Source organism: Oryctolagus cuniculus, chromosome 5, assembly GCF_051225735.1.
Source record: "Oryctolagus cuniculus isolate XC-2025 breed Fujian yellow rabbit chromosome 5, ASM5122573v1, whole genome shotgun sequence".
Classification (NCBI taxonomy): Eukaryota; Metazoa; Chordata; class Mammalia; order Lagomorpha; family Leporidae; genus Oryctolagus; species Oryctolagus cuniculus.
Genome location: NC_142871.1, coordinates 22,295,188 through 22,318,870, shown reverse-complemented (window position 1 = coordinate 22,318,870; position 23,683 = coordinate 22,295,188). Strand labels below are relative to the sequence as shown.

At 37.1% G+C, this 23,683-nt stretch overlaps 1 protein-coding gene across 3 annotated transcripts in view; it reads right to left on the bottom strand.

Moving 5' to 3' along the window:
- Nucleotides 1-23,683, bottom strand: part of SHPRH (SNF2 histone linker PHD RING helicase) — a 98,095-nt gene that overhangs the window by 69,564 nt on the left and 4,848 nt on the right. The window contains exons 2-11 of one of the 3 annotated variants that reach the window (XM_070074610.2): nucleotides 17,573-18,235; nucleotides 12,091-12,220; nucleotides 9,839-10,057; nucleotides 8,067-8,145; nucleotides 7,252-7,402; nucleotides 6,063-6,171; nucleotides 4,910-5,166; nucleotides 2,509-3,177; nucleotides 1,030-1,281; nucleotides 125-203 (exon numbers count right to left, since the gene is read on the bottom strand). In XM_070074610.2, coding sequence (XP_069930711.2) covers nucleotides 125-203; nucleotides 1,030-1,281; nucleotides 2,509-3,177; nucleotides 4,910-5,166; nucleotides 6,063-6,171; nucleotides 7,252-7,402; nucleotides 8,067-8,145; nucleotides 9,839-10,057; nucleotides 12,091-12,220; nucleotides 17,573-18,211 — 2,584 coding nt within the window. In that variant the 5' untranslated portion in view covers nucleotides 18,212-18,235. Of the gene's footprint in view, nucleotides 1-124; nucleotides 204-1,029; nucleotides 1,282-2,508; nucleotides 3,178-4,909; nucleotides 5,167-6,062; nucleotides 6,172-7,251; nucleotides 7,403-8,066; nucleotides 10,058-12,090; nucleotides 12,221-17,572; nucleotides 18,236-23,683 lie in introns of those variants that run through there. The other 2 variants (XR_016233658.1, XM_089332587.1) reach the window with 2 other exon arrangements.

Sequence of the window (23,683 nt, the reverse complement as noted above, 5' to 3'; positions counted from 1 at the left end):
AAAGACAAATGCTTGAAACTATTAGGAGTCAACTACAAATTCAAAGGTAAAGCACAACAGCATTTTTCCTCAAAATAATCCACCTTTTGAAATATAGGAAAAATGCAAGGAAATCACACATTACCCTCCAATCCTCTCTGTACTGGAGTGCCACTGATACACCACCGGTTGATCCCAGTTAAACGCCGAGCCATTTCAGCAGCCTGTGAGAGAGAAGTACAAAATAGAATCAGAAAACAGGGAGAATGCAGAAGTCAGACCCATACTTATTCAAAAAAAGTCTACAAAGAGCTGCACTTCAGGTGAGACGCATCTATTTCTAATCTGTAGTTATTACACTTAGTGTGGAATGTAACATTCAGTGGAATGTTTCCCAATACAGCGGTTCTCATTAGTGGGAGCTGCAGTGTGGCCATCCTGAGATTCAGGGGTAGTACAAGCATACACAGAATGATGAGGCGCCCTAAATGACTTGGTACAGCCCCAAAACCAATCCATTCTCCAGATGTAAACCACTGTGTTGAGACATGATTTATAAACTCGGTTCAAGTAATAGAGGAATCAAAGAAGATACAGAATATGATAAAGCTGAATGAAAATTTTAGCCTTCAAAATAGCATTTTCTGTTACCAATTGGTCTTTCTCATTAAAACAAACAAAAAAAGCCAAAGTTGACTTTGGTTCAAAGCTATGAAAGCCTACATGATTAGCTTTCCAGTTTGTAGAAATGCTTATAGAAGTCCCTAAATCCAGTTTACTTTGATCTGTATCACACAAAAACTGACATGTCATCCAAACATACATTGCACTGATCATACAGCCATGATTTACACAGAGTATCAAAAAAATTCCAAAGTGTTATATAGTTCATCATACAAGAGAAAAGCAAATGCAGTGTATAACAGCAAACTTTTGAGAAATATCAATACCGTAGGTTAATTATATTTAAACTATTAAAGTACTCCTGTCACCCTAATCCCATTCTGTTTTTTTCCACAGCCTTCAAAAAGATTTTGCAAAAACTCTCACTTTCACTGTAGGACATTCAACCATCTGAGCTTCATCAAGGCAGATCCTCCACCACTCCACAGCTACAAGGGGGCTGGGAATAGCCATATAGCGCTTCTGGTTGCGGAGGCGACGTCCATCCTCACTGTTGCTATGCGGGATATCGACGTAGTTTAATTCTGAACGAAGGACGTCATAGGTAATGATAACTATATCCTGTTCTGCCAAAAAATGAGGCTGTAAAAAGCCATCTTTCTTCACTCCTTGATATACCTAGGAAATAAACAGCCAGATATAGTTATTGCAAAAAGACTCAAAGACAAATGAAATATCTATTTATACCGTTACTAAGCCCTTTCTACTACCTTAGGACCACACATACTGTGTGATAGATACTAAATCTTTCTAGCAAAAGATATGGTCTAGTGTGGAAGACTAGTTAAGCACTGTAAAAAAATTTGTAACAAATAAATGTGACAGAATCACAGTAGAAAGACCAACTTTATGTCTGGGAAGGTGAATTTCAAGAAAAGATTATTTGAGGTATGCTATGAATAGCAGTTAGGCATTTTCACAGGTAGAAGAAAAGGAAAGGAATAAGTAGGTAGACAGAATCAATAGCATGTGCAAAAACACAATATGAAAGAAAAAAACAAGAGCCATTATTTATGAAATGCTCTTATGTTTTAGATACTAGATTAATTAACTATTATTTCCACATTTCAACAATACTATTTACATGTTATTAGGAAATGTCAAGCAGTTTAGTCAAATTGATAGAGCTAAGACTCAAACCAAGGTTTGTCTACCACACAAAACAGAGCTCCTCAATTGAAAAAATTGTTTTTTACTTTTTACTGTATTCTCTATGCCAATGAGAGTGGTTAAAACAAAGAAAATTTTTGATAATACTTGTGTAGAAAGGAAGAGCAAAGATAGTGAAGAGTACAAACATTAATAATGAAATAATGTGCCAGTACTTTATGAACTCATTTAATCTATACAAGTATGTAATAAAATTCTATTTTTAGAACTCAGCACAGTTCCTAACATAAAGTAGATACTCAATAAATATTTGTTGAATAAGTTCCTATTTAATAGATAAAGCAATTGAGGTTTGACAGGATGACTGTAGCTCAGGGCAAATCAGACAAGTAGCTAAAATACACAATACTGCCTCAGGATTGTATTTATCTCAGAATATAAAACTCATACTAAAAATTTCACTTATGTCATCAAGAATTTTTTTCCAATGCTTTCCTATATCCATACTCAAAGTACTTGAACTCCTGAAATTTTGATGTCAGAAAAATAACAGAATAAACAGTCTGCTATCTTCTTTCTTACTCTCATTTCCTCCTCAAGCTCTGATTTAATGTTGTTATTACATCATTAAGTTAATTTCTGGGGTAAACAACATAGCAACAGAGATTATAAAGTCTACCATGAAGAAGTAAAAATTTACACTTCCCCATCCTTCATTAGCCCTAACTGCCTTACCAAGACTCGAAGAGATGATGATCTCACGTGCCTATTGATTTCCTCCACCCACTGGTGACAAATAGAGCTTGGCGAGATAATCAGAGTTGCTCTTGTTGATACCGGTTCCATTGCAACAAGGCAATGGGGGCAGTAAAAAGGCTTAATCTTCAGATTCTTCTCTTCATAATTCACACATTTTGCATGTTGCCACAGGTGGCATCTCAGGCACTGAACACGAGCCTTTTGGTCTGTTTGGTTCAGTTCACCACATATGCACTCAAAACGATAGTCAGAGGTATTATGGGGAATCTGAGTAGTATTAGAATGTGGCCCATCACCACCAGCAGGGGTTAGAGATTCAGTTTGTTTCTTTGCTTCACATTCTTGTTGGACTTCATGAGTACTTTCAGACATGGTAACATCAGTTATCCCAGATTCACTAGTTGCTGGACAGTTATCTTGTGAATTGAGATTGATGTTAGGCTGACTTTTTCTTTTTTGTGTGCAGAGAACAAGCTTTTTCCTCAATTTACTACGATTTTTCTTGGTCTTATAATAATAGTAATAAGGATCATCATCATCATCATCATCATCATCAGAGGTGTCTGATGGCAAATATTCAGAATCTGTGTCCTTGTTCCCTGATTTTCTGGTTTCTTTCTGAATTTTTCTTGGACTTCCTATTACCTATGAGAGAGCACCATTTAATTAATTATTTCAATATAATTACACTTATGAAATTAAACTGACAATATAGATGCTTTATAAAAAAAAAATCCAGTACCCAGTTTTTGCTACCTTTTTCCCTAAGGAGACTGATTCCTGATTGTGTGGATTCCAATCTGCCCTTTGTAGTAACTCCCCCCATAGTCTATAGGCCTAAAACAAAAGGAAAGCTTTACTACCGAACAAGAATGATTTGGAGAGAATAAAGACTAGAAATGGGGCTGGCGTTGTGGCAAGCAGGTTAAGCTGACATCTGTAGCACAGGCATCCCATGTAGGCACTAGTTCAAGTTCTAGCTGCTCCACTTCAGATCCAGTTTCCTGCTAAAGTGCCTGGAAAAGCATCAGAAGATGCCCAAGTGCTTGGGCCCCTGCACTCACATGGGAGTCCCAGATTAAGCTCCTGGCTCCTGGCTCCGGACTGACCCAACCCTGGCTGTTGCAGCCATTTGGGGAATGAAACAGCAGTTAGAAGACTAATCTCTCTCTGTGTGTCTCCCTCTCTCTCTGTAGCTCTTACTTTCTAATAAATACATAAAAAATAAATAAATCTTAAAAACAAAAACAATAAAAGTCTAGAAACAAAAATGGAGTAACAGATTTTGGTAGCTTCTGCTTGAATCAAAAAACAAAGTACAGAAATGTACAAACTCTGGCAACTACAAATACCAAGTACTAAGATACAGCACTGAAAACAGAGAAAGAATAATCTACTAGCTACTGTAACTAGTAATCAATTCCTTCTTTCTTTCTCTTTCTGCTTGTGTCCCTTGCACTTGTTTACTGAATGCCAATTCTACATTAGGTGATATTTTAGATGATGGAAATACAAATATGAGCATTATTTAGGCCCTAGTTAACAATAACAAAGCCAAATGATGCTCTAGGAATTCCTAACAGGAGTACATAACATAGTAGGGGTTTGATGGGCAAGTAGATTAGAAACAGATTCCTCTGAGTGATGTTAGGACTGAGGTCAAAGAAGTCAGAACACTTAATGCAGAATCAATGGCATTAATTAGACACTGTCTTCTTTCGGTGGCAGCAGGATTAATAAAACCACAGAAGCACATTGCTGAGGACACTCTCAACTCCAGAAAATGAACTTTTATTGGTCTGCTATTTGTTTCACAGTAGCCAAACTAGTACTCTTCATCTTGGGTTGATTTAATTACTTTTCTCTTTATTTCTACAAATATTATACCTTTCTTCCTAAAAATTACTGGTTTATAGAAGCAATTTTATAATAAAATGTAAAAATTATATAAGATGATGACAAAGAAAATGAGAATTTATATAAATGACTTAAATTACATATAAAAATTCAAAGTATTATTAATATTTTTAAAGTATGGAACAAACTTTCAAAGTGCTAAAAGTATTATAATGAGAACAGAAGAGTTATCTTAAACTCTATAATATGCTTAACCAACTCATTGTAGAATTCCCCCAATAAACATTTACTGCATACTTGTTATATGGCTAGCACTCTTTTTTGAGTTTAATGATAACCAAAATAAAGTTTCTGCTCCCCTGGAATTGAAATGCAAAAAGCAGGAAACCCAAGTAATAGCCATAAAGTGCCTTTCCTAACTAGTTTTTTGTTTTGCTTTAGATATTTAAGAGCTTCTGTGTCAAGATGGGATCTGTCAACTTATCCTGCATCACAAATATTTACTTAAAAGATCTGTTACCTGCTTTTTGGTTTTATCACATATATCTTCTTCCTTGTAATTCTTCCCCAATGTAAAAGTTCCAGAAAAACCATGACCTTTGATCTGTTTCACAAGACCTTCGAAAATTAAACATTTCAGCATTCGTTTCAGGAGACTCCTATTCCGCTGAACGTCGTATCTGTATATAGAACTGACATACTTATAGATAGAAAGGATGGAAACTCCTTTTTTCCCATTCATTTCTTTCACAGCTTTCAGAATCATCACACGTGTAGCTAAGTACAAAAGGATACATTAACTCAGTCAAAATAATTAAAACATAAAGAAAGCAAAACTCATTTTAAACTGTACTGAGGATCAAGTTAAAAAATAAATCAGGAATTTAATGCAGTATAATGCCACTCTGAAGACTATGTAATAGAAATTTATCTCATCACATTAAGAAATACATTAATGGAAGTAGGGAAGAATTATTCACTTGAATTTGTTAATCATAAAACAACAATCATTTAAAATGATAAGAGAAAACTCAAAATCATTTTGTATATGCTACCATTAATAAGGACTCATTTGGTAGCAGAATCTGAAGTAGCTATTCTTGAGAATAAACTCAGTTAAAATTTTAAGCTAAAGAAATTTAAATATTACAGACTGAGGAAATCAAGTCAAAGGAAAGAATAAATCTGGGTCCCATTGTGACGTAGTGGGTGGAGCCACCGCCTGCAGTGTTGGCATCCCATGTGGGCGTCAGTTCGAGTCCAGGCTGCTCCACTTCCAATCCGGCCCTCTGCTGTGGGCTGGGAAGCAGTGGAGGATAGCCCAAGTCCTTGGGCACCTGTACCTATGTGGGAGACCAGGAAGAATCTCCTAGCTCTTAGCTTAGAACTGGCGCAGTTCTGGCCGTGGTGGCCATCTGGGGAGTGAACCAGCGGATAGAAGACTTCTCTCTCTCTCTCCCTGCCTCTGCCTCTCTGTAACTCTGCCTTTCAAATAAGCGAATAAACCTTTTAAAAAAATAAATAAATTTTTACTTTCATTAATATTAATTGGACCCATGTATACAAATAATTATAAAAGCAATCATTCACCAAAATTATATCATTAATGATTGCAAGAATTATAACAAAGACAAATGTAAGAAGGTGATTTCTTTAAGAGATATCATACTTACGAGGACAATGAATTTTTTCTTTTGGTTCAAATTCCACGTTTTGGGTTTCTGTGTCTTTTACTTTTCCTCCAAAACAATGGGATGGAACAAAATAATTCACTACTTTTCCCTGATATAAACAACAATCAGTAGTCATATAGTGTTTTACTTTTAGTATTCTGAAGTATTAAAATCAACCCTCTTTCAATTAAGGAAATATAAAACAGTTGTAAAAAATTAAAAAAAAAAACCTAAATATTTTATACATATATACAAATCTTATTTTTCACTTCAAAGCTTGTGATATCACTTCTTAAAATTGTGCAAGGTTATCTTAAATTACCTAAATGTCAAGTGCAGATTTGCTGTAAGTAAATTTCTAAAGGATACTAAAAAAAAAAAGCTGAACCCATTGAATTTACACTAATACTGCAAACAACTTGATGTTAAAATATGCAGAGGAGGAAATCCTAGAAAGAAGTTAAAATTACACTCTCCCAGTTACTTTTCTACTCAAACCAGAAAAGCTAACTTTACAAACTTGATTCTATCACAAATTCACAAAATCCTAAATGCTGGGAGCCTCGTGGGCACTAGGGGAACCTAATTACAGTTATATTCTTAACACAACAGCTTTACTTTAGTATGATCTAATGTGCTGACTTCAGAGTTCAACATTGGAAAATATATGCTATGAATAAGCCTTAGTAAATTTTTTATTTTTTGTAAACCTTATATTTTATATTTTTAAACACAATTATATATTTTGGGAAAGGGACTTATGAATTTGTTTCAAAAAACAATCTATTTATACTAAGCTACCTATGCTTTAACAATGTTTTAATTATTAGATTCTAAGATTTACATATCACAGATTTAATATTTTTAAAAGATTATTAAAAAAATCAGAATTTTTTTGTAATGACCGAGCACTGGAGGAGTCAATAGTATTTTTGTAGAGGAATTTCTCTACCAACAACTAGGAAGCCTAAGTAGTGACTACATAGCTCCTTCATAGTTGGCCAGTATCACTAACAATCCCTGCTGGGTCACAAACAGCCCATTCTGTGACCACTTGAAGATGATATAAATCATTAACTGCAGAGTGAACAGAAAGTGTTGACTAAAGTGCCAAGCAAATGTTCAACATATGATGCTTTCTGAGAACATATGTCCCCTGCTTTCCCACGCCCTACAGTATTCCTCCTACCTCAGGAAGAGTGAGAGGATCTTGTTTAATATCTTGTCGAGTATGTGTCAGAATCAGAGCCAAAACCTCTACTGTCTTTCCGAGACCCATCTCATCTGCTAGGATTCCACCAAGCAACTGTGGCCCAGAATTTGGGTATTCACGGATGATACTAAAAGAAAAAACAAGAAAAACACATCACAGGAATATAAATAAAAATTATCTTGCTACTTTGCAAGAACACTGTAAGAAATGCATAAAAGCCCAAGTTTATTGAAACTATATTTTAGAATGAAATACTTCAAATCCCTTGATCATGAATATAAGAAATGTGATAATCAAAATATAGCCTAAGTCTGCTGAAACAAAAGCAGTATTCGTAAACCTCCATCATTTTTTCTCTTCTATAATTATAAGGAAACATGTCTGCCCCCCCCATTTCTATGAATTTTATGAAACTAAAAATAAAAAAAGTGAAAGGCAATAACTACTGATCCAGTAATTATGTTTAATTATTCCCAAAACTATTTATAATATAAATGGACAAATTTAATGAAAAATGTCAAAAATGGCTCATAGTAAACAAGGTAACATTTTTAATGAGAATAGTCTCTCTTTAAATCCTGATAACTAAGCATCTTACAACTGCTATTCTTCATTTATTTACTGAAAAATGACGTGATATTAATTCTAAGTTTATCCTAACTATAAAAATGCTTAATAAAGATTTTAAAATCTTTTTTGAGGTACTGCTAAGCTAAAACACATATTACCATAAATGACTCATATAGTTCTCATTTTTTTAAATTAAGTAAATAAATAAAATTTTGTCCTACCAGCCTGTGTATGGATTATAGTAGAGTTTCAAGCCCTCTGATGTAACAATCTCTCGCCATAAGAAGTGCAGGGTACTTTCTAAAGAAAAATATAGCCATTGAAGCAAGGTTATCTTTGTTTTCCTTTATAAGATTACTAGATGATACAGAAATACAGATACATACCACTTATGAAATGAAAATATTAAAATAGAAAAAGTTCCAATCTATGGGAACTGTAGAAATGCTAAATGACAGATGAGGATTTAATGAAAAAAATTTGGTCTGTGGATTAAAAAGAATGAATCACTTATACATGCAGCATGGCTATGTTTTTAAAACATTATACAGAAAGAGGTATAACTCTCACCCACCCACCCAAAGTACACATATAATATAATTCCCTTGTTATTTCAAAAATAGGCAAAACTAATTTATGTTTTGGTAGTTACCTCCTAAAGGGATTGAAGTAATATTGACTAGGCTATGAGGGAACTTTCTGGGTAGGGAAAGCAGTGAGACAGTGATTGGTTGTTAATGGTTTTAAAATCTACTACTATAGATTTTTTTTAAACATTCAGAGAATCCTTATCTTTCAATGAAATAAACAGAAACATAACTAATGAAAAGGTATATGGGACTTACTTCAAAGTAAGTTAAAATGTGGTAGCAGGAAGAATGGGATGAAATAATATTGTCTATGTATTAATATTTATTATCCAAAACAAAAAGTTAAAAAAGGAGGTCAATGGATAAGAAAGTATAAAGTAGAACACATAGGAGAAATAACAGTTATTCATAATTAGCTAAAATAAATCTATATAGGTAGAACGGAAAATATTTGAAATCAATAATCACTCCCAAGAATTATGTAAAAATATCTCATTTTGTGCCTATTCCTTAAAAGATAGTGAAAAAGAAGTAAATACCTCCCCAAAATATACTTTCATGAAAACACCCAACAGAAGACATTTTATTCTTATTTATTTTGAAGCCCAAAGAAAAAAATGAAAATCTAGGAAAATTGGGTAAGTGGTGTATGTCTCCCACTTCTATAAACTGCTATGTGTTGCTAACATTCTTCATCAAATTGTGAAAAGTTTCTTACAAATTTACTAGTAAGATTGCTGTCTGACCAGATCCTAAAGGGAATTCTTAGCTGGAAAAACATGTAAATAAATTTCTTGGTTTTTCAAAAGTCCATGGGGCCAGCGCTGTGGCACAGTGGATTAAAATGGCCTGGCCTGAAGCGCCGGAATCCCAAATGGGCGCCAGTTCAAGGCCCAACTGCTCCACTTCCGATCCAGCTCTCTGCTATGGCCTGGGAAGGCAGTGGAGGATGGCCCAAGTCCTGGGAGACCTGGAGGGAAGCTCCTGGCTTTGGAACGGCGCAGCTCCAGCCATGGCGGCCAATTGGGGAGTGAACCAGCGGATGGAAGACCTCTCTCTCTCTCTCTCTCTCTCTCTCTCTCTGCCTCTCCTCTCTCTGTGTAACTCTGACTTTCAAATAAATAAATAAATCTTAAAATAAATAAATAAATAAATAAATAAAAAGTCCAATGAAGGTAGCCTTTATCAGGAAAAAAATGGTCAAACATTTATGAATCAGGATATTCACAAATGAATTTTTCTTGATTTTACTTTTGGAGGATTTCTTAGCAAATAATTTATTCACAGTAACACCCATTCTATGTCATATTTTCAATATACTTTAATGGTCAATTTCCCCATCTTCAATCTCTTTCATGTAATCTCCTCATCAATCTGCCTTTCATTAAGCATTTTATACTTGCCACAAGCAGGAGTGTTTCTGAAACGTTCTTGTTGTAGCATCCAGTTGACGGCCTCTCTTTGGTAGGGTCTCAACACAGGGATCAATGCAGGATGCTGGACATCCACTTGGACAGACTGTGTTTCTTGTTGATGTGCTTGCTTCACAAAGTGATAGAGTTCATCAATGTCTTGTCCCTCTGGCTCACTCTCTGAACTGTCCTCATCCTCTTCTAACACATCTGTACATCCAACAATAAACGTCTTCAAAACCTAATCCACCTTTTGTAACTACAAGTAATTCTTATAATAAGAAAATAACATTCACTCAACTTGAAGGCCTTGCTCAGTGTGTTTTGTGATTGGAAGGCCCTATTATTATTCACTTATTAAGATAATCCAGCTACTACTTTTCCACAGTTTTTTTTTTTTTTTTGGCTGGAAATAATTTTGTCTGCAAAATCTTTAATACTCTGGATACAACAGTATATTGCAATCTATCTGGTACTACCATTATTCAGGTGTATCTGTCCCTCCCCATTGAGAGCAAGGTTGTCTTGTTTCTATAGACCCTCAGAGAAGCTGACGCACTTATTTAACTTTTACATGTTAACATTAAAACATTCACATTTACACATTAACTTTCTATGATTAAAAAGACAAAGACTGGGGTTGATGTGGTACAGCAGGTTAAGACACAACTTCAGATGTCAACATTCCATATATGAGTGACTCCTGGCTACTCAGCTTCTGATCCAACTTCCTGCTACTGTGCCTTGGACAAAGAAGACAGCTGAAGTGTTTAGGTCCCTGCCATCCATGTGAGAGACTAGGATGGAGTACCTGGCTCCTGGCTTCAGTCTGGCCCAGTCTGGCTATTGTGATCATTTGCTGACTGAACCAGTAAATGGAAGATCTCTACTCTGTGCCTTTCAAATAAGTCAATAAATTTTAATAATTAAAAAAAGGGGCCAAAATTCCTATTCTATTTCTTATGCTAAAAAAGGATAGCATTTGGCAGCAGTAGCAGCCAATTAGGAAATAAGTGCTTAAGCTATAACACAAAATTGTAAGAATATCAGATTCATTTGGTGAGCACAACTGCTCTATAAAAGAACACTTGGGCTTATTATAACATGAAAAAAAAAATCTTCGAATAAATTTACAAATCCCTTTCAGCTGATTCCTTACTAAAAACATTAATTCTTTCAAGGTGAAGATATGAACCATTTATTCCGGAATTTTTTTTCAAAGAGGCCTACATACTTTTTTACAGGAAATAACTCATATAGTCTATAACTAAAATTGTACCAAAAAATGACTTTTATTCAACAAAAAGTCATACCATGTAGAACTTTCGAAACTTCACAATTAGGGCATGAGTGTATGCTTGGCTACTTCAAACTGTTACTATAATTAAATTCGTAGTTTCCCTTAGAAATCATGTTTTAAAATTTTAAATTATATTATTTTTGAAAGGCAGAATTCTGGAATTCTTATTATAACTTTAAAAACTCTAGATGTAATTAAAAAGCATTTCTTCTAACCTGAAACCAGAGATTTTTTCCCTCATGTCTCTAGTTTACAAAATGATTTAGTATTATTAGTGCTAGAAGCTTAAGAATGTACTAAAGAAACATATCAAAAACCAAGCTCAGAAACTGATTTTCTAAATATTCCAAATGTTTTGTAATTCACACTTTAAATAATATTGGCCCACTAACAGGAAGACTTGGAGATAATTTAGCTGCTTTTCAAGTATTGTTGGATTGTACCAAGCCATCCACACTACGCCTTGGTGACTTGGCAGACAACTCTGAAACTGCAGTCATGACCAAGGATTCAATGTCTTGCCAAGAAACACAGCAAAGTCACTCAGACTTTAAGGGAACCACACTCTTGATTATCTGTCAGACTGCAAAGGAGAGGTGGAAAAAGGCCAGCCAAGAAGCTCTGTGACAGAATTTTGCGTAGGAATAATCCAAAAATTCCAACCAGCTCAGCTTTTTCGACTTGCATACTTATCCTACAAACATTTCTTAAATATTTACTATAAGCTAAGCATAGTGTTAAGCAAAAATAGTAAAGAATTAAATTACATTATGGAGGCAATTTCAGATAAGTATAATTTTGCCAAACAGTGATTTTACAGAGGTTGTTTAATTTTATCACAGTTTTATTACCCATTTTTCTGGTTGCTGTATCTAGGAACTGGGGGAAGGGGAATCCATAACTCTTATGTAATAGCAATTTTAGAATTGACTTTAATAGTTACCTGGAACCATAACATCGTTTAACTTTTCTATAACTCTTTTCATGAGCTGATTGAATTTTTTCATTCTTGAATTTGCATCACTGAAAAAGTCCAGTTTTGCTAGGCCAGCTTCCAAAAGATAAACTCCAACCTATAAATAATCAATCAACACAAAACAATTTCATTAGATTATACTATTCTTTAGAAAGACATAAGAAAAAACATCTTTTAGAATCACAGTTCTAAAAGTATTCAAATTATCTGCCCCACAAACACCAAATCTGTACCTATCACATCTCTACTTATTTTTACTTTCAATAATACATAATTTCATGTCCCAGGGAAGAATTCACTGCAATGTAATGCCTCAAAATATTCTTTTCCTATGTCAATTTTGAAATTATCAGGCTATTGATGAATATGCTTTCTTTTTTATATTACAGAAAGAAAGAGCTCCAATCCACTGGCTCACTCTCTGAAAGGTCACAACAGACAGGGCTGAGTCAGACTGAAGCCCAGCTCTGAGAACTCAGAGGGTCTCCCATGTCAGGGGGGATCCAATTACTTGAGTCATCACTGCTGCTGCCTTCCAGGGTCTGCATTAATAGGAAGCTGGAGCCAAGAGTCAGAACTGGGTATGGAACTCAGGTACTCTGATGTGCAATGAGGGGGTCTTAACCATTAGGCTAAACACCTGCCTCACAAAAGCTTTTTTTTTGCCTTTTTTTATGTTAATATGATATTAACATGAGAAAAGATTCAAAGTAGTTGCAATTGTTTTTGTGAATATTTTTACTTTATTTTTTCATGTCAATGTGATATTAACATGAGAACAGATTCAATGTAGTTTATAGATAAAATTCTAAGAATATAGTGATATTCTCTGCTTCCTTCCCTCTTTCCCTTCCTCCCTCCTTTCCTTTCCTTTCTTCCTTTGATGAGAAATATGATATAATATTCAGTTAAACAAAGATGAAATCAACATTTTACAACTTCTTTTTTGAGTTATCATGAAGGTATAGTAACCTACTTTATGGTATACAAAGTACACTTACATATCTCACTTGACTTTTATTTTTACTTTTTGAGAGAGAGAGAAAGAGAGAGAGAGAGACTGAACATAGCTAGAGTTCTTATCTGCTGGTCTATGAGGACCAAGGCTAGGTAAGGCCAAAGCCTAAACCCAAGAACTCAATCACTGAATCTAGGTCTTAGATAATTTAAGTATAATTGCTTAAAAAAATAAGTTAGTAAAAGATAAATGTTTCCAAAAACATATAGTCTTGCCTTAAAGTTTATAGAAGGTGTTGGGCCTTTTGGCAAATGTTTTTATAACTTGTTGATATCTGACAGATCAAAAATTACTTGCTAAGTTTTCACTTGATATTAAGTTACTGAGAATTGGGAGGCCTGGGAGGCCTGACTTACTGCCTCATTTTTCGTCTATTCTCTTCAAGGTGGGAAAACAACTCTATTTTGAAGGACTCTCTATTAGGATGTATAGTTTGATTCCAAGATCTTATAAAAGGTGTGGTTAACCTTTTTCTGTAATGATGCCTGGACACATATAAAACACCACATACCATAGCCAAAAAATATAACTTAAATCACAATTACAATTTCACAGCTAGTTTATTTTGCCATGAGCTCAGTATACTGGTCCCCCCTCCCCCTCCACCACCAACTTTTTCCAAAGGAAACTAAGGAAGAGATAAAAAGTTTTACTGATGACCTCATAATACAGAGATAGACCATTACATTTGATCTTACCTGAAAAGACAAAGTTCTCCTCATGGGCACTATCTTAACTCACAGGGAAATACAAAGTGTCAGAATTTGCCCATGAACATGGCTTTTTAGTTCACCGTGGTATAAAAAGAAACCTTCAAAATTAGGGATGGGACTGAGCACCCCCTTGACTGACATCCTAAAGGCTGCCTCTTCGGTCTGCTTTTCCAGAGACCAGGAAGAAAATGAGCAAGCTAGGCAACAGGAACAGTGTAAAGACAGGTGGCAGGCCAATTAATAACAGCTTGCCACAACAAGGCCAGTCCACCCCCAAAGGGTACCAGTTTTTGATGTGGAAGGCCAAGGCGTTGGGCAAACAGCAGGCATGACAGAAGAGCCCTATCAGCTCTGCTACAAAGTGGACCCCTGGAAACGGAACTGCCCTGGGATTGAAGGACTCCCAGGTCACAGCTGCAGACTGTTGGCCCTCCCTAAGCTGAAAAAGCCCTTCACCCTTCCCAGCTTCCAAAGTAACCACTGCAATGGAGAGGATGGTCTAGGGCGAGTAACGCTGCAGGCAGAACTGTCAATTTCTTTTTAGAGATGTCACATATTCCATAACCCCATTTCGGGCCAGCTCTCTTCTCAGGTCAGCCAGGTAATGGGAGTCAATGGGACGTCTTCCCTAAAGAGATCCATACCTCCCTTGTAATGTCTCTTCCAGTACTCCATGAGAAGAGATAGGTCTAGGACTCACATAAAACTGGCCAGGTCTTAACACCCATCTGATTATTATCAAGCCCCTCCTGTCAGTTTCTATTTGCCTCAAAGGGAAAACTTTCTCCTGATTTAGACAGTGGTCTTTTCTAGGTCCTCTAGTAATGATTCTATCCTTTGTTTTGGACTCTACTTAATCTGCTTTTAGAGTTGTCTCCCCCAGACTTACGACCAAGCATGTGAAACCTCAGAGACGATTTCTGGGAGTTGGCACTGCAGCCCCCCAAGAGGCCACCTTCTGCTGGAACCCTGTTTTGACCATGGGTCCCTACTTAACCCCTACTCAGCTTAAAGAAGCCAGAGCAGTGGTCGCTACAACCTCTGTCAGCAGCCAGAGCTTCCATAAGCAGAGGGAAGGAATGTGGGAACCAGGACTAGAAGCAGGCCAGATTCACTCCATCCCACAGCTCTTTGCCAGCACGTACACACTAAACAAAGCAGAAGTGTTCTTTCTCTGAAGCAATCAGGAATAGATCTGCCTTCCCGCTAACTAGACAGGGACTCGTACTCTCATTCTTATTTACCCTTTTGTCCTATACTCTAGACCAACTATTCCCTGTCCCTCTAACCAGCAGTGTGACAAAGGATTTTGGACTTACCCCCTTGTTAATTACATTGGGTATACTGGCAGGAGTTGGGACAGGAGTGGCTGGATGAGCAATCTCAGCAGACAAGACAAACACAATTAAAGACGTATCTCGCTCACTCAAGGAAAACCTAGATGACCCAACACAACGATTATCTCCCCTCCAAGACCAGGCAGACTCCTTGGCAGCAGTAGTGCTTAAACCGCCGAGGATTCAACCTCTTAACTCTGAAAAAGGAGGGCTTTGTCTCCTTCTAGGTGAAGAATGCTGCTTTTACAGCAACAAGTCAGGGTGGTAAGAGAGGGAATCAAAGGCACAAAAAAGTGGGCTACTGAAATCTGTTCTCAAAATAGTTCCTGCTCATCATTTTGGCTGTACACATCTTTTTTTTTTTTTTTTTTTTTAAGATTTATTTATTTATTTGAAAGTCAGAGTTACACAGAGAGAGGAGAGGCAGAGAGAGAGAGAGTCCTTCCACCCGACAGATGGCTCATCCCCAACTGGCCGTTACGGCCGGAGCTGTGCCAATCCGCAGCCAGGAGCCAGGAGCTTCTTCCAGGTCTCCCACATGGGTACAGGGGCTCAAGGACTTGGGCCATCTTCCACTGCTTTCCCAGGCCATAGCAGAGAGCTGGATCAGAAGAGGAGAAGCTGGGACTAGAACCCAGCGCCCATATGGGATGCTGGTGTTCAGGCAGACCCGCTGCACCACAGCACTGGCCCCTGGCCATCTTTCCAACCATGGTTGATGTCTCAACTCTCCCCATTCCTCCTCACAGTCACAGTGCTTCTATTCCTACCATGCTTAATTACCATTTTGAAAGTTTCTACAGAAACAGGTAACTGCTGCATCCTGAGCCAACACAAAGGAACACAGGACTGCTCTTCTCTAATCAACCCAATCCAGAGTACAGACATCCTATTCTACAACAATGCCTGCCATCGGTAGGAAGTAGCCAGAAAGAAATCAGTGCCCCTGCTCCCTACCCACACTTAGAGTCAGGAGGATGAAGCAAGGACAAACGCCCTAGATCCATTTTGGCCTCTCACCTGCAGGACAGCAAGCAGGCCTCCATTTCCATGCATTATTCAGCTGGCCCAGCCTTGTCCTGTTAGCTTAGTCCCACCCTATCTTGACCAGCGCTGCCCTGCCTCAACCACTGGACACACTACTATCTTGAGTTCAGCCATCAGTCTAAGTTCTCCTACCCTCCCAAGCCACTCTACTCCAAGCTCTCCCAGCTCTCACTGGAGTTCAGCGTTAGCCCATACCACCAAGCCCTTCCCAACTGCTTTGTCCTATATAAGCCAATAGTTTGTAAGGGAAGATGCTCTCCCTGCTAGGTATCTGCTGTGCTACTCTGCCATTCATTCCTGGGAATGGGTCCCTCCCAGGCTTATTCTCTGCATAAACCTGGTCTGGCTGTGAGTTTGTGTTCTGCATCCTGTCCTTACAGGTATTATTTATATTTCATATGGAAAGAAGCTGAAATTAGAGCATTTAAATGATTCATATCAAAATACATGGCAAGTCAATGGTAGAGCCTGAAATAAATTACAAACTCATTCATTATCTCTCCTTCAAATAAATAAATAAATCTTTTTTTAAAAAAAAAACCTCATTAATTTACCATTTCTTAGATATCAAACCCTTTACTAAGCTATGCTAAGAGTGTTCATAGTTTAATAAGGAGGAAAAATCTAAAATGCATGTATACTCTAAGTGGCCGAGACAAAAATATAATATGCATTAGATACTGTCGGGAAAGACCACGTAACACTGCCCAGGCAGTTTAGGAAAAGATCTGAACTGACTATTAAAAGAATGACCAGGAGTTACTAGCCAAGCGAAAGGAACCATTCAGACAGAGGGAACATTGAGAGCAAATGCAAATATATAGAAAGACAGTAGGGTGTGTGCAGGAAACAAATCAATTGGGAGTGTGGAGGACAAAATAAGAAGCAGAAATAAATGAGGCTCAATGGCCTATCAAATGCAGAACCTATATGCTAGATTAGAAAGATTATACTTAATTCTGTAGGTAGGAAATAATAGAATTCCATCACATTAATACTATACTATTCAACAACATAAAGATTTGTAAAGGTAAGATAGGAAAGAGAAAAATGATTAAATGATTGTTACAAAATGGGATGAGATAATAAGGCCCAAAACAAGTCATTCTGAGAAGAAGTGAATGGAGCAATCAGGAAGATTTCCTCAAAAAAGTACATTCTGGAAATTACTGGTTATATTTTTTAAAATAGTTATTCAAAGTACCAAATAAAGTATACTTTGAAACTTAATAACAAGAAGCTTCTCACTGGCTTTCAGGCCTTCCTTCTAAGTTAACTTCAAAATGGACTACAAGTGCAGAAGAACATTAAAAAACATCAGAGAAACTGAGTACCTTGATGATGTGATTTCCTTCTGGTCTTTGGTAAAGTTGTATTCTTCTCTTCTTTTGCAGCCAACCCAAATCTTCTAATATTTCACAACTGAGGGGTGATTCCACCAGAATACCCTTGCCACAAATACTGACTGGTTCTTTGAGTTTTTTTTCTTGTTTCTCTATATTTTCACATTCTGAATGAACATAAATCCAGAACTGATTGCTTGACTCTGAACTCGTTAATGTAAAACTCCTTTCAGAAAAATTTTCAATTAAACTCTGTTCAGGAAGAAGCTGAAGAGTTAATTCTCCCAGAAATGCTTTCCAAGAATTATCGACATTATAGGGAGAGATCACAATATTCAACTTTACAGACAAAGAGGAATGTAAGCCAACAGTCCCTTCCTTTAGAGTTGACTTTGAGAAGCTCTCTGATGTTGAACACATCTCTTTATCACTATGTGCCACTTCTTTCTTTAAACTAGTACCCAGGATGATGAACTGAGCAGGAGAGGAGTCTGAACCGGGGCATGGATACTCATCATCAGTTGAGGTGAGTGCTTCGTTCCTTCTGTCCTCATGCATGTTCCAGCGGAGCCGCTGCTGCTGTTCTTCGTCTACCTTTACGGGGAGAGCACGTTTCCGTCGGCTGCTCATTTTCTTGCTTGGTAGGTGGGAACTCTAAAATTAGACAAATGCAACAGAAGGGACACTAAGAAAGGGTTTTAATTAGTAATTCCAGATGAGAAATTCAGCAAAACCTCATAGTCCATACAAAGAACATGAAATGTTCAGTTATAAAAAAGGCAATGGGTGATTTTTTTTAATTACGTGAAATACAGCTAAGGAACACATCATCATTTCCTGTAGCAGATGAATTCTAATGGTTTTACTGATTGTCAATGGGTAAGTTGAGTAAAGACAATGTGTTACATAAAAAACATTCTAAAATTACATCTTAGTAACATAATAGGAAGGCAAATATTTCAAATAACCTGAAAATTCTTATTATCTGAATTGTTTTAGTAACATTTCAATTCATGTCAATATAGAATTTCAATTTTGTTTTATAATCTCAAATGTTTAATAAAACTTCCATGGACCCTTACTTGAGAATTTCTAAAAGTATACCTTCTTTTCCAAAGAGGAAAATTGAAAACAGAAATGAGAGGGATACCTGGGCAAAGAACAAGGTGGTAGCTTCACCAGGGAAGCTGAGGTAGACAGAAGAAAAGTCAAGGTATTCAGCTGATTAAACAGTAATAAATAAAAATCTTGACGATCTCCAAAGAGGAAATCAAGCTGACTGCGGCCTATATGAGGCAGACCCAAAATATACTTTTCCCCAAATAACAGCTAATTTCTATATGAAGCATACAATAACTCATAGAGATTAAATAATTGTCAGAATGATGGTTGATGTCTATTCTGGCCTGAATAAAAATGTATAAACAAATAAACTTGGCTCAAATGTAATTTAAGAATTTTTTCAATAATTCCATTTCTGAAAACAAATCCTACCAAGTATGTGTTGAGTCCCCACTAAGAACTAAATACTGTGCTAAATATAAAAGAAGTGTAAGTGAAATCATTGACTCTAATTCAGTACAGACAAGAAATTGTGTTTTGTTTCATTGACAGATTGAATATCCACTCTACATCCCTTTACCCCAACTAACTCCCCAACTCTAACTATTTTGCTCCAGAAGAGAATGAGAAATAGTGTTTTTTTTTTTAAGGATTTATTTTATTTATTTGAAAGGCAGAGTTACAGAGAGAGGTAGAGACAGAGAGAGAGATCTTCCATCTAATGGTTCACTCCCCAGATAGCCACAATGGTCAGAGCTGCGCCGATCCGAAGCCAGGAGCCAGGAGCTTCCTCTGGGTCTCCCATGCAGGTGCAGGGGCCCAAGGACTTGGGCCATCTTCTACTGCTTTCCCAGGCCACAGCAGAGAGCTGGATTGGAAGAGGAGCAGCCAGGACTAGAACCGGTGCCAATATGGGATGATGGCACTTCAGGCCAGGCTTTAACCCACTGTGCAACAGCGCCGGCCCCAAGAAATAGTGTTATAAAGCAAGGTGGGATGAACGTCTGGACTGTGGGCCATACAAGACTAATGAAATCATCTGGTCTGGTCCTGCCAAGGCAACTGCAGGTGGGATTCCAAGTTCATCAAATCTACAGCAGGCTAATTTTTAAGTTGCTAATTTTGTATGGCTCATGAATGTTGTTACAAATATCCAAATGGTTCCTCTATTTAAAGAAACAATTAAGGAATGCACAGTTCATTTAAACTAGGAAGATCTCAATTGACCAGAAACTTAAGAATTTCTAAAGAACAATTTAGACAGAATCAGACTGAAAAGCTAAGTAACAGCAGGAATGTATTAGTGTAAAAGATAGGAGCATCCTAAGAAGGGCTTTCATTCTCAGCGGTGGTGGAGCTGGAGGTGAAACACAAATGGGCCTGGGGTCACAAACAGAGGTGAGAGTACAGTAGCGCAGTGTGACTTTCCAGGCCCTTACCCACCCTCTCTCTCCTAAAGGCAAGGCAGCTGTGATAGAATTATCTATTTTCCAATGTGCCCAAACTAGAGAGATGTCCTTTGTTACTAACCACAAAAGAAAAAGAGAAGATTCTACCAATGCAGGAGACTCACCACTGAACACAGCAGAAAACAAATTCTAGCACCTGTTCTTGATCTTCCATTTGAGTAAGCTGTACAAGCAGACAGGGAAAGGTGAAGCAGGGAATCTGAACTGCCAAGATGATCTCACAAGAACTAATCATTTAGGTATCTCCAAAATGAGAAAAAAATCAACAAACTTTCATTCAAGAAACAAATGGTGCATGTTAATAATACTTTACAATATATATATATTCAACATCATCATTTCCTTAGGGAGATAGCACACTGTCTTTATGAAACAGAAGCAGGAAGTGACAATACATAAAAGACAGCTATAAAAAATGCTGACCAATTTTAGAAAAACAAACTATATTACTGAAATTTGAACAACAAAAAGTTGGCCAGTGACTCAATAGCAGAATGGGTATTACTGCATTATAACTGTTACAGTGATCCCCGAAAGAAGTCAAATAAATGCAGTCTCATATAGCACCAGCTGGATTAATCAATCCTTGCCCATTTGCCAGGGACCTTCCCTGTTCTAGCACTGAAAGTTCCAATTCTGAGACACTCCTCAGTTCCAAGCAAAGACCGTTTAAATACTACAATCCTTGCCTCAGCTTATCCCTAGGAAAAAATGTTCCCCACACAGCAGAGGGAGGGAGGAACTCAAGAGTCCATTCACCTCTTTTGAGTTAAAGAGACAGAATTCAGAATTTGTGAGGCAAAATACCGGAGAGAAATGATCTACACATAAAGAGAGGACTCTGGACATGTGCAGAGAAGTTCCTCAGGTCTCTAAGAAGAGAATGCTTTGTATTTGTGTGTGTGGCAAATATTCAAAGTTGGAGGAAAAAAACAGAAAAGGGTAGAACAATTCCTGAGTTCATATATGCCTGCAAATAGTTTGTAGAAAGACCTCCTAATACAGGAGGAAACGTGTAGAGTTCTCAGAAGTGAGATCTGTCTTTCTATTTGACCCAAGTTAGTCTTAGGCTAACAGACTAAAAGTTTAGACCAAAAAACTTCTTTGTTCTGGACCCATCCTAGTAAACCTTAAAAACAAGGGGTCAAATTAATCTCAAATAATATAACTTCCCCTTTGAACAAAGCCTAACCCTCCCAAAATTAACCTAAATGCCTAGTATCAAATGAAAAATTACTAAACATGTTAAGAAACAGAAAAGGCTCATGAGAGAGAGAAAAAATATCAAAGATCCAGAAATAATACAAATATCATTAGAAGATGCAAATATTGTAAATATTTAAATATTAAAATTAAATTAAATAATAAAATTAAAATATTAAAATATGTAAATATTGTAAATATTCTCAATATGTTCAAGAAGGTACAAGAAAGCATGAGATCAACAGCAGATATATACATGGCAAAGAAAAAAAAGAGTAAGTTTAGCCATAACCACAGAAACTACCAAAAATGACGTAGAGGGATAAACAGCAAAAACAATAAATGGAGCATTAGAGATCTACTAGACAATGTTAAGCAATCTAACATGCACAGAATTAGAATCTCAACAGGAAAAGGGAGAGAAGAACACAAGAAATATCTGGAAAAGAAATCATGTAGGAATACTTCTCCAAACTTGATGAAAACTATCAATCTATTACCCAAGAAGGCAATGAAACCTAATCAGGGCAACTACAAGGACAATCAGTAAGGCAGGTCATAATTAAATTGCTGAAAAGTGAGAACATCTCTCCAGATTAGCCCTAATCTCTATGTTTTAGATATTTCTCCCAACCAACCCAAAATTATTTTTCTGTTAAAGATTTATTAACTTTTTTTTAAAGATTTATTTATTTATTTGAAAGGCAGAGTTACAGAGAGGCAGAGAGCCAGACAGAGAGAGAGAGAGAGAATCTTCCATCAGTTGGCCCACTCCCCAAATAGCCTTAGTGGCTAGAGCTGGGCTGATCCAAAGCCAGGAGCTTCTTCCAGGTTTCCCATGCAGGTGCAGGGGCCTAAGGACTTGGACCATCTGCTGCTGCTTTCCCAGGAGCATTACCAGGGAGCTGGATTGAAAGTGGAGTAGCCACGACTTGAACTGGCGCCCATATGGGATACCTGAACTGCAGGCAGCATCTGTAGCTGCTACACCACAGCACTGGCCACAGATTTATTAATCTTTCAAAAAGGAAGACAAAAGCCAAGAACTGTTACCTGAAAATCAAGAAAAAATTCTCAGGTAGAAGGACTGTATTAGATGGAAATCTGGTTCTAAACATAGGACTAAAAAACATAAATGAAAAATACACATGTAAATATAATATTTGCTTTTAATTTCTTTAAAAGATAACTGACTACCTTTTCTGAAATTTTAACACATTTTGCTCTGAAAACTTTCAAAAACAGAGAAAACAATATAACGTACAATCATAGAGCTATGCTATATACTATGCTCATGAGCTGAAGACTAAAAATCTCAAGATGTCAACTCCTCAATACCAACCAGTAGAGTCAAAGTAACCCCATTGAAAATCCTAACATGTTTCCTAGAAGACTCAAAATAATTTTGGAAAAAAAAAGTATAAAGTCAAATGGCTAGCACTGACTCCAAGACTTAGGTCAACAGTAATCAAAAGTGTAACAATGCTATAGACATAGACATCAACAGAACAACAACAAAAGTGCTCTGTAATAGATTCCCATATACATGGTCAATTTATTTTTGAAAAAAGGCAGCCAAAGGAGAAAACATGAATGTATCACTTTCAATAAATGTATACCCATATGCAAAAAAATGAACCTATAGCCGGCGCCGCGGCTCACTAGGCTAATCCTCCGCCTTGCAGCGCCAGCATACCGGATTCTAGTCCCGGTCGGGGCACCGGATTCTGTCCCGGTTGCCCCTCTTCCAGGCCAGCTCTCTGCTGTGGCCCAGGAGTGCAGTGGAGGATGGCCCAAGTGCTTGGGCCCTGCACCCCATGGGAGACCAGGATAAGTACCTGGCTCCTGCCATCGGATCAGCGCGCGCCAGCTGCGGCGGCCATTGGAGGGTGAACCAATGGCAAAGGAAGACCTTTCTCTTTGTCTCTCTCTCTCTCTCACTGTCTACTCTGCCTGTCAAAAAAGAAAAAAGAAAAATGGACAAAAGTTTTGATAAGACACTTCACCAAGGATGAGCTGCACATGGCAAATAAGAACACGAAAAATATCCTTACCATCATCAGTCAGTAACACAAGGCAAATCTGACTCACAAGTCATAATGAGAATGGTAAAAACCGAGGGAATAGTGCAGCCAGATATAAACTCTCAAACATGTCAATGTAACATACTAATTCTGGAAGTCTGTCAGATTCTAAAAAAATTAAATATGCACCTACTATACTGCCTAGTAATCCCACTCCTAGATATTTATCCAAGAGAAATAAAAACACAAAAAAGCCACAGAAAGATTTAAACTTGAGTATTAACAGCTTTATTAATAAAAGCCCCAAAGTGGACACATCACAAATGTTCACCAGCTGATGCATG